Source organism: Polistes dominula, unplaced genomic scaffold (assembly GCF_049000335.1).
Source record: "Polistes dominula isolate Pdom_NZ unplaced genomic scaffold, Pdom_raw_medaka scaffold_35, whole genome shotgun sequence".
NCBI lineage: Eukaryota > Metazoa > Arthropoda > Insecta > Hymenoptera > Vespidae > Polistes > Polistes dominula.
The window spans coordinates 3,619,223-3,630,877 of NW_028300968.1; the positions used below are offsets into that span (position 1 = coordinate 3,619,223).

Below are 11,655 nucleotides of genomic sequence, written 5' to 3' on the forward strand. Positions count from 1 at the left end.
CACGTATGTACGACCAACCAACGACCATTGGCGTAAAAGACAAATTGTTAGATTATTTTTTAAAAAATGATAATAGGATTATCTCGCATATTATCGATACAACGAATTAAGTACACCGCTAGTTTGCAAACGGTGTAGTAAGTAGTAGTAGACGGGTATTAAATGACTGGAATGGGGAACCCCCTTCCTAGAGAGGATGTTGGGAGGCGATGCAACGAGCTCATTTTACGATTTCACTTTATACTGTCACTGTGTGGCCACCTTGCTTATTTAAAAGATTAACAATCTCTGTTTTCGTCTACTAAATACAGCCCACTTAACAAATAAACAAAAAGTGATTAACGAGCCTGCGCCTTGGACCACGTGTATTTGGAACACAGTTTTTTTGCAACTTTTTGCATTGCGGAAATACGCTAAATGAAGGGACAAAGGCGAATCCCCGTCTGCTCTTATAGTCCACTTGTTGAGCTTGTAATTAGTTTAATTCAACTCTCTCGATGAGATCACGTTTGAATACTAGTGCGCAACATATTATACTTGACTAATAACGATTAAAAATATAAGAGAAATTTGAAACGTGGTGATTGATTGATATTAATCGTCGAATAAATTAACAATATATTATCTTCTCAATTGACAATATGATAAATTATATATCTAGCACGGAATAAAAAATACTTGTCTTATTCCTAAAACGTGGAATATCCCAGGTCAGTGAAGCGGAACATCATCGATTGAAAGCACATTTCTAGACAAACTCGAAAAAGTCTACATGTTTGGCGCCACGTATATTTAAAACACGTCCAGACGAACGAATGATAATGAGCATGAGAACGAATAGTCTATGAAGGAACGAGTTTAGAATTTAGATTAACCTGACATTATCAAAGTTCTACCTAAATAATAAAAAAAAAACTTTCAAAGTTTTCTTCCTATCTGTGTTAGATTTTTTGATTCGAAAAAAAAAACACGTTGCAAGTCTCTGTTTGTTTAATCTTTTTAACGAACTAAATAACACGAAGAGAAGAAGCTCGCGATTACTTATTAGCTTATTTCCTACAAAACGGTAAATCGTGATGGCATGTTAATTAGAAATTATGAGTTAGAATCACGCGACTATTACTTTAATGAGTGAGCGTAGTAATAATTACCTTTAAATGAAAATTATGAAAAGCGAATTATCGATATAGAACAAATCTAATAAAACAGATTGATAATACAGTAGAATTTGAACGAATTGAACATTTTGCATACTCTAGAAGAAATCGAATTGTTTTGTAGGTCGCACGTTAGTTACCAATAAATGCCATTCGAACGAGGTAAAAAAGCATACATTGTTACCGTGAGGAAGTGCGAAATTGCACCGGAAATACGGTGAACGCATCGAAAAAGAGGAAGGTGAGAGAGAGAAACGAGAAGACCGGTCTCGTCGCGGTAGTAACGAAATAGGAGCCGTATTATTATCGGTGTCCGCATCAACTCCAACTCCAACTCCAGCAAGTCCAAGTCCTATAGATAGAAGAGATTACTCTCTTCTAACTTATACAAGTAAGTGTGTAAAGTAGTCTCTCTATCGAGAGAAGAGGAATCCTCCTCTGTCCCATGTATGTAACGCTTTCTGTTGACATTGATATCACGGGCAAACATATATTCGTTGACAAGCACACACGCGCGAATACAAACATCTGTGCGATAGGGAAGAGAGGGATAAACCATGCTCTCTCTGGGTATGGCTTGCAAGTTGAAAACGTATGACGACATGTCTATATTTGGCCTGGGACCGACATTCTATCCACATATACGACAATGGATATTACGTTCTAACTCGACCTTTTTGCTTTTTTTTTTTCTATTTCTTTTTTCTTTTTTCCTTTACTATCTATTCATCCGTAGTCTTCGATCGTGTGTAGTAAATAAGTAAGTAAATAGAAAATTATTCTCATATATTATTCTCATATATTCTCATTTCTTTTGCGTGGGATTACATTTTTTATACCTTGACGAATCCTTGAGGAAAACTCTCTGGTTATGTTTTACTAGTCAAGGGACGAGAACTGAAGAATCGGAATTGAAGAAGAAGAAGAAGAGAATAATCGAGTAAACGCGATAGTCCAACGTTCCTGCTGTCCTCGTGTGCCAACGTAAAATTAATATTCAGCTTTCACCTCGAATGGTGGCTCGTCCATCACTTCTTAAAACGTAATTATTGCAGTCGATACTTCTGGGTTGGTTTTTCATCGTTCGGAAACAACAACAACAACAATTAATTTCACGAGGTTATTCTCCAGTTGAATTTGTGTTGCAATTTCCGCGTCGATAATTTCTTACGACACATATTCTTACGATCGAGGTTTCCTGTAATAATTGCAAAGATATTTTCTTTTATTTAAGATAAGATCATTTATTTTTTAGGTCGTTAAAAAAATTGAGAAAAATAAGTATATTCTGTTGGAATACTTGGAGAATTACGAAAGGAAGGATTTTCCCTGGTAATTTAGTTTGTTGTAAATCTTTGGGGTTTGCCTGTGAGCACAGATGGCTGCTAGCAGCAACCCTCTGAAATAGAAACGAAACCATACGTGTGCAGCCCCTTTCCCGGACACGGATCTTAATACTGCGTTTCTAAGAGTTCGAAAATGCATTTTTCTTTCCTCAAGCTGCAAGAGTGAAAAAATTGTAAAATGAAAAAAGGAAAATATGTATTTAATTTCTACTACTTTCTTTGCCACTTACTTAATGCGTTTATAATCGCTTTTGCAGAGGGTCTGAGAAAATTGAAAATATGTGAACAAGTTGGTAGAGAGTAATAATCCGACGTAACGTTTGCACAACGACTCGTTTATTACTGACCTCGTAATCTTTGAGTGCCTCAGGCGTATACGTTTTAAAGAAACAACGACCCTGCTATTTAAACTGCAGGAAAATGCTTATTACGATTATTGATAAGAAAAAAAAAGCAAACAAACAAACGAAAACAAAAACAAGTAGGAAAGGAAGAAGCATTAAGAAGTTTCGTTGATGATTTTTCGGAATTTTCACTTCTAGTGAAAATAATAACCCTCGATTGTTGCTTTGTCATTTTTGGTGTTAATATGACAACGATAAAACGACATTCTTATCTTGTTTAACAATATCAATGACGAAATTGTGTGATAAGGTAAAGAGGGAGATGAAAAAAAAAACAAATAAAAGGAAGAAAAGAGTGTTAAAAGAAGGAACGAATAATTTAACATTGTAACAATATTCTATAAATGATAATGACGATTACCAAAAGAGAGAATCTAACGCGTAATCCCAGGACTGACGTAATCTGTTAAATAATCGACGTCCGGTTCTCGATTTGTCATCTATAATAAACGCGTAACTTGATGAAACCTCGACTAAATGAGTAATACAACCTCGTGGAATTAATAAAAAAAAAAGACGGAAACCAATATACGCGTTAAGATTTGCATAGTTCGTCGAGATGAAATGAATTTGTAAATGAACTTGTACAATGATTTAAATGATAACGCTGTTTGTTTAATCGATAATCGATGTGTTTAATTATACTGTGCAACGAACGACGACACTTTCGTGAACATATACTAAGAATGCGGAATCTGTGACTTTCACGAAATGCATTGGGTTAATAAGGAATCGCAGGTTGTGAGAGTCCCCATTGTTCAAAAAGCCGGGGTTAAGAATGGAGGAATATTCCATTCATTAAGAAAAAAAGATAAGGAAGATTTTTTTCATCTTTAATATTTTCTACGATAAATTCATATTAAAATGAAATAGTAGTGTAATTTTTTTGAATGATTTTACACAATAAAGGTGGAATAAAAAGAAAAGAAAGAGATTATTATAAGTGGCCAGGATGATCGCGTGGACGTATGTATCTTCGTGCGGCATCTTAAATGCTCGGCAAACGCTCGGCAAAACGCCCTTTGTAAATTTCGCCTTAATGGCTTTTATACTCCCACGTGCTACATTCGGTCTCTTCAATCTTTCCCCCATTATGCACAGTTCTTTCCTCTTTGTATTCGTGCAAAGAAATTCGTCCTGCCGAATATGAATACAATGGGGGATTGGTGAGCTGGTCCGGGGACCCGCTATGCGGCTAATTTAAATGTCGTTTAGACTCTTACAACAGGAAATATATAAATAATAGGAAAAAGTATTTTCAAACACGAGTCATCGACGATGACAGAGTTGTAGCATAATAGTTAGAAACGACTTAGACTCTTACGAGTGAAAGTGGAGAATCCTTCGACGAATGATCGTATCGTATCGTCCAAGGAGATTTTCCTCGCGAGAATCCTTGCTATTTGTTACAACAACAAAATTTACAAGTACCTAAGAGATTCCAAAATGTTTTTTTTTTTTTTTTTACTTGGGATTTATATAGGAAAGCCAAGAAGACACCTGTTTGCATAGGTTTATGCTTTGAAAAAGAAGAAAAAGGAGTTTGTAGATGAAACACCTGTTAGTATTTCTGTCTATTCCATAGTTCGCTTGCTCTCTCACGTTCCCCGCATTATAATGCATTCGAGAGAGAGAAAGAATAGTTTTCGTGTCGTGACGTCACGAACGGGATAGAAAGTCTATAAGAAAAATCTACATTCCTGCATGCGTTCTTCTCTTGACATAGGTTTGCCGTGACGTTAAATCACAACGTTTCTATGAAGATGATTTCGCGAGGAAAAAGGAAAAACGATTGAAAAGATAATTTGATCGTAAAACCATCGTTAACTAATTGTATTTTGACGACATGAAAACTAGCTAAGTTTTTCGTTTTGCAAAGACACGCTGAAAATTGAACGATCTCCTCTTGGAAGTAAAATGACGACGATTCGGTAGCTCTTGCAAAGATTCTTCTCCTTTCGTCTCGAGTTATCTTCTTCCCCTAATTTGAAGTCGTCAAATTGAAGCACCGATTATCCTTGCCGAGTTTATTCGAAGTACCGATTATATTCGTAACCGCTGACCGTAAACCGCGAACGTTTTCGAACCAATGAGAAAGATGGGAAAAGAAAGACCAAAAGGAAGAAAGATATCGATCGCAAATCCGTTTTAACTTTAACTTTAACTTAACTATTTTCTTCAAATTAGAATAGGTATTGGTTTTTTTTTTGTATCGAATCGGGGAATTCTTACGAATAGAGTTTTTCAAATTATCGCGAATTGTTCTCGCTAATAAAAGTCAAGCTCGGAGATTTAAAAGGAGTACACTTTTATTTACCACCACCAAAGTACTTGTCGTTTTGTTACCGATGGCCTGCCGCCTAACGGTATTTCTACCATTCGGTTGGACATTTTAAAAAACGAACTCGTTGTTTATTAGCAACGTTTCGGTATACCGACGTAGCGCAAATCGCGTGTACAGTTACGGCACACATACCGTACAAAGCTTGCTTTAGCTTCAACGTATATGAACGAACGAACGAGAAAGAGAGAGAGAAAACGAATCAGGCTCTCTTTTCCTCATAATACGTTATAAATTCAATTAATCCGCTAAGAGATAACCTATCGGCCGAATAAATATACTTATACTCCTCCGCAAAGTCTCTTACGCAACCACAGCAAATAATATTTTTCCAATCTCATTGCCACATTCTCGATTTAGCAAAAACAAGAGGAAACAAACGTTCAGTTTCCTTAAAGAGATCACATTTAGCGTTAAATGATTATAGAAATTATTTATTTGATTATCAATAATACGAGATATTCTTAGCTCCAACATCAGTTGTCCTCGTTGACGTTAAAAGCCTTGGATGTCGTAACCCGAGTCGTCTTGAGCGGTTCGTTGCTCTTTCGCTGGCTCCTCTACCAGGACTCTCGCGGCAAGGATCTCTTTTGCGATTCGCTTCGACGACGAAGGGAAAAAAACAATAAGAAGAGGGGGACAATACACAACACACCACAGCCGCATACGTACGAGTTGCAAGAGCGGTCCAGCGAGTTCGAATGGGACAGCAGTCACGCGACCGACAATTCACTATACTTTTCTAGTTTATCATCCTTCATAGCTAACAGTTTTTCAAGAGTTAGGTTTTTAATAAGCGCGAAAAAAAAGGAAGCTCTGATTACAATAACACTATTTTACATAGCCACGTAGAGTACTTGATGCACGCGTAATAAGATCTCCATTAGCGATCCGTGCATCTCCGGTCGGATCTCTTCGTCTTACTTTTGATTATTATCATTATTATTTTGTATGGCAACGGGAGGTAGGTAGGTAGGTAGGTAGGTAGGTATAGGTAGGCGAGAAGATCGACGACCGTTCTGATACCGGCCACGCTTTCGCCCGTTACAATCGTTGACGACGAGGAACTCGAGTAAATTAAAAGGAGAAGATCCCCCACCTCAACCGAACTCTCATTGAACGTTTTTTTTCTCTCAATTATTATACCAAACGATCCCAACGACGACGTTGGGGCTTGTCTCTCGAACATTAATCGCTGCTACGATTGACAGGAATAATCCCTACGATACCCTATTTATTTCGAAATTGTGTTCCGTATATTCTTGATAAAAGTCTAAGCTTTACAACGTTCTTATCTCCTTAGAAATATATAGAAAAATTCATCTCTTTATCGTTATCGTTTTTAGTTTTTTCTTTCTTTCTTCCTTTCTTGTTCCATTGGACTGGATTAACGTGAATTAAAAGAAAAAAAAAAGATAAAAAAAAGAAGGAAAAGAAAGAAACATGATCTTGGACGAAATGACGCGGACGTGCGTCGGCGATTTTAAGAATGCAAAGCTGACGTCAAAATTGCTCGCGATGTGCAACATTTAATGTAGAGAATAAAAGAAAAGAAATAAAAATAAAGGAAATGGACAAATTTAGAAGGCTTATTTAGAAGGTATACACACGCAAGAGTACATATACAAGCTGTTAGGCGAGCGATAAATTTCGAAACGTGTATTCCTCGACATGGCACGTACTATACGCGTATGTACTCCCGATACGATTGTCGAATAAATCTCAAAACGATTCTCGTAATCCTTCCAAGACGTAAAGAAATCTCTTATTACCGGTGAAGACACACACAGGATTTGCGGATTATTCACGGCTCTTTTGGATATATGTTTTTCCTTCCGCGTTTACGACTAACATAAGTCGTGAGCTTCGTCCTTGCTAGAATTGCGCGATAGACAGATAGATAGATATATATATATATATATAGAAAGAGAGAGAGAGAGAGAGAGAGAGAGAGAGAGAGAGAGAGACTTTCGAAGGAGCGCCGAAGGAGAGGAAGGCCGAACACCTCAAATTCCATTGGGTATCACGCGCGCGCGCGCACACACCCGCGACTCTAAAAGCGAAATATCGGTTAACAAAAATCAAACATTTCGTTTAACACTGTCAAATGCATCGTTCAAACGTTTAATAAACTCTTACCTTAGACTCCTCGTACCTCGATCTTATCCGAAAAATCCGGCCTGTTGATTTTCAAACGAAGAAGAATCCTTGATAACCCAAAAACCGGTGGAGGCACTTGGAAGAAACACCAACCAGCGTCCGAAGCTTGATCTACCCAGGAGATGGGAAAGAGAGAGATAGAGTGAGATGGATAATGTATGGGGGGAGAGCTGAGGGGGCTTTGGGAGAGAGAGATAAAAAGAAAGAAAGAAAGAAAGAAAAGAAAAGAAAAGAAAATTACTTCAGAAATCTTCGTACAGCTTCCCTTGATCTTCAAAGTCCTTTGGAGAGATTTATCACGGCACTCACGCACAGAATACAGAATACCGCTACTAAACTTGTTCGAAACAGGAGACGCACGAGGACGAATCCAGCGGTGGTAGCGGCGATTGACGCGTGCGTGTATGAGTAAGTAATGCGTGAATGCGTGCGTGCGTGCGTGCGTGCAAGCGTCTCTTGCGTCGTACGTCGTGCGTGCGTCAATTTTCTTCACCGTTAAGATGTTCGAACGAACCCGAACTAAGGAGGTCTGCGCCAATGTCTCCGAGCAGCTTTCGTATTCGCCCGCTCGACCGACTTGCCATTCTCCCTACTTAATTTCCCCTCCTTTTTTCTCCCCACCAACTTTCCAATTAATGGCGCGCATTTCGATTGTCCGTTAGGATGTTATGCGCGCCATCTGTCTTCTCTAATCTCGACACATCTTTCTTTTCATTTTATCTAAAATAATATTAACAAACAATATTTATCTATTTCTAATAATAATTGCATATTTTTAATAATAATTACCCATTTCAATATATGGATATTGAATATTCACAAATAATCTTTATTTGACCGTATATAAAATAGTTTAAAACGTACCTAAATATCCTATTCTATGTCGTTTGCTAAATTTAACAAAATGACCTTGTTGTTTTTTAAGTTACTATGATTCATCAATTATATTGACGATAAATTAATATAGAAAACTACAAATACCTTTATTGAAATTATATCTCTATTGATACGTTGAAAATTTGAAATTAAATCGATATAAAATTTGTGAATCACTCAGACAGTGTTACAATGGCGGACTAGATCGTTGTTTTTTATCCGTGTCGCCAGATGTCGATCCTACCGTTATATATTTTTTTACGCATTTCTATTGGTTTGAAAAGACTCCGTTCGACCAATCGCATTAAATCTTCAGTTTCATAGAAATTACAAATGAGTATGCAGTTATAGATGCATTTGTATGTTTTTTTCATAACTTATGGATAACCACGTGGTATTTATAGTTTACTGTTTTAAGAAAGTTTAGCATTTATTTAATGTTTATTATATCAATTGTTATATGACAATGACTGAACCCGAGATTTTAAATAACGTTATAACTGTGATCGACGGTAACACGCGAAATTATGAAGAATTTTTAAGGTATGTATAATTATTGTAAATAAGGTTAATAATGTATTGCCTTTAGTACCCTGTATCAATACTGTGCACTTTGTTTATACACTTTCTTGATACATTAAAATAATTTTAAGAAATGTTTCCTTAAATATAATTTAGTTAACTAATGATATGTTTCTTTTGTTTTATCAAGTATACAGAATGTTGTCTCAGTCAAAATCAAAAATGCTACGAAACAACTTTATGACTTTACAAAAGAACAAACAAAAAGAAATACAGATGCATTGCCAGAGTTATTAATCGATGGATTTGATGAAGAACAAATTTGGCAACAATTAGAACTACAGAACGAAGGAGAATTAACACATTTTTTAAATAACATACCCAAATTGTTAGCTGGTAAGAAAACACTAACGTTACCTATCTCTCCTACAAAGCCTGAATTAACAGAAAGTAAAGATGAAGATGCCAAAGCTGAGAGTATATCGAGCGTGGATCAAGAAAAAGAAGAGGAAGAAAAAGAAGAAGAAGAAGAATTGAAGAGTAATTTAAAAAAGGCTAAGAAGGCAAAAAGACATCATAAGAAGTCTATCGTAGATGATAAATTTTTTAAGTTACAAGAGTTAGATGAATATCTTACTAAAGAAGAAAGAAAAGAAAAACAAATTAAGAAAGATGCGGAGGAGTCGGACGACGACGATGAAGAATCTGTAGATTTATTTAATGATATGTCAGATGACGAAGATGATACTTCGAAAGATGGAAAATTTATTAAATACGCAGACTTCTTCGATAATCCTAATAGCGAGGATGAAGGCGACGACGGTAAAGTATTTCCCTTATCTAATGATAGAGGTGAAATCGATGAAAAGGAAGATAACGAATCGTTTGAAAATAGCGAATTAGAAGATGTTGATGAAGATGATAACGATTTAAAACCTATTACTAAAAAAGTTAAGTTCAACTTAACAAATGATTCGGATGAAACTGATAGCTTAGAAAATAAAATAGAGAATAAAGAGAAAGATGTAAAAACAAAATCGTCTCTTGAAGCACGTCAAGAACGTTTGCAAGCAAGAATCCAGCAACTGGAAGAAGAAGCGCTCGCAGAAAAGCCCTGGCAATTGAAGGGAGAAGTAAACGCTGCTGTCAGACCACAAAACTCTTTATTAGAGGAATATGTGGAGTTCGATGTTACCTCCAGACCACCTCCAATTATTACCGAACAAACTACTTTTAAACTGGAAGATATAATAAAGCAACGAATAAAGGACAAGGCTTGGGATGATGTTGAAAAGAAATTCAAGCCTGTCGAAACACCTTTGGAATATAAGAAAAAATTAATATTAAATCAGGAAAAGAGCAAAGAAAGTTTGTCTCAAATTTATGAAAACGAATATCTTAAGCAAAAACAAGCATTAAATCCAGAAACGAAAGAAGTCGAAGAAGAAGAACCAAAAGCACACGTTGAAATTCGCGAAATGATGACATCCTTGTTCTCCAAATTAGATGCATTATCTAATTTCCATTATACTCCGAGACTGGTACGTGTTTGAGACATAACACATTCATATTGATTCTCATAAAAGTATTTTTTTTTTTAATAGATTAATAATATATTATATATAAATTCGTTTCTTTGTAGGTTCAGCCGGAAATTAAAATTATTAGTAACGTTCCTGCCATCAATATGGAAGAAGTTGCCCCAGTAGCGACCAGCGATGCTGCCTTGTTAGCTCCCGAAGAAATTCAAGGTATTTTTTATTGCTTAATATTAATAATTACATCACCTTAATTTATTCAATTTAAAAGTACCCTGATTTATTTATATTTCAATGTTTTCTAGCCAAATCACGAGGCGATATCATTGGTAAATCGGAACGAACGACCACTGATATGAAACGAGAAAGGAGAAAGAAAAAACTCAAACAAAAGGAAAAACAGAAAGAGCGAGAAAGAAAAATACAATTAAATGCAATGAAACCAGGAATGGAGAAAAAATATAAAAAGAATATAAACTTAGAATTGACGAAAAAATTAAGCAAAGATAGGAATATTACAATAGCGGACGAAACAACGAACAAAATCACCAAATCTTCGAATGCATTCTTTAGTCAACTACAGGACCAAGTTAAAAGTCACATCAAGTCCAAAGTAAATCCAATGTCTAAAGACAAAAATAAGAAAACATCTGCTGCCAAATTAAAATTGTAAATATTTTGTATATAAAATATATAATTATTTTAAATAGAATTTTATTTCTTTTAATGAAATTGGTCTATTTTTTTGGTCTCGACTTGACGCGATTAATACGTGTGTGTATATGTGGTCGTTTAGGATTGAGGAATATCTTTAATGAGTATGAGTAAGAAGATTTCAAATATTTAGAAAGATATCAATATTAAATACAAGATGTTTAATCAACTGTTACCTACACATTTTGATATCTTTCATCTCTTCGCTATTATAATTATTGTCAGAGGTAACGTTGAAACTACATTCGTACAGGATGATTGATTGAAAAAAATCGTATATATATATATGTGTGTGTTATGTGTATACCTCATAATTAGTGAAAAATGTTCCCAATTCATCATGATATGCTGCAATTTTAATTTGGATCTGCTTATCGAAAATTTTGCTAAACATGTACAAATGCATTGAGTCACACGTGGTTACTTATAAATGCAATTATTTATATGTATAACATTATCTATATTTTTCTTTAAGAGTATCTAAAAATGGTGTTTTGCACAGAGAAGCAAAGTGGGTTACATAATTTTGTACATTGTCAAGTTTGAACAATTTTCGTCAAATGTTGATTTATGATTGCACGGTTTATAATTACAAAG

At 35.5% G+C, this 11,655-nt stretch overlaps 2 protein-coding genes and 1 long non-coding RNA gene across 3 annotated transcripts in view; 2 read left to right on the top strand and 1 right to left on the bottom strand.

Annotated features, from left to right (window-relative positions):
• Window positions 1–8,019, bottom strand: part of kst (spectrin beta chain, non-erythrocytic 5 kst) — a 33,170-nt gene extending 25,151 nt beyond the window's left edge. Inside the window, exons 1-2 of the mRNA XM_015325375.2 lie at window positions 7,650–8,019; window positions 7,388–7,519 (exon numbers count right to left, since the gene is read on the bottom strand). The gene's annotated coding sequence lies outside the window, so the exon portion shown is untranslated. The remainder of the gene's footprint in view (window positions 1–7,387; window positions 7,520–7,649) is intronic.
• Window positions 19–7,297, top strand: LOC149032396 (uncharacterized). Its single transcript, XR_016176784.1, has 3 exons — window positions 19–710; window positions 1,282–1,548; window positions 2,041–7,297. It is a non-coding gene; the product is annotated as an uncharacterized LOC149032396 (long non-coding RNA).
• A 602-nt stretch (window positions 8,020–8,621) lies between the features above and the next one.
• On the top strand, window positions 8,622–11,076 carry LOC107068657 (U3 small nucleolar ribonucleoprotein MPP10). Its single transcript, XM_015325301.2, has 4 exons — window positions 8,622–8,827; window positions 8,997–10,347; window positions 10,449–10,557; window positions 10,650–11,076. Exons 1-4 carry the CDS (start codon window positions 8,745–8,747, stop codon window positions 11,015–11,017), a joined length of 1,911 nt encoding a protein of 636 aa, XP_015180787.2. The 5' UTR covers window positions 8,622–8,744; the 3' UTR covers window positions 11,018–11,076.
• The last annotated feature ends 579 nt before the right edge of the window (window positions 11,077–11,655 follow it).

Coding starts and splice junctions, on each gene's coding strand:
- LOC107068657 (XM_015325301.2), top strand. CDS start 8,745: ATGACAATGACTGAACCCGAGATTTTAAATAACGTTATAACTGTGATC. Junction 8,828..8,996: donor AATTATGAAGAATTTTTAAG/GTATGTATAATT, acceptor TGTTTTATCAAG/TATACAGAATGTTGTCTCAG. Junction 10,558..10,649: donor AGCTCCCGAAGAAATTCAAG/GTATTTTTTATT, acceptor AATGTTTTCTAG/CCAAATCACGAGGCGATATC.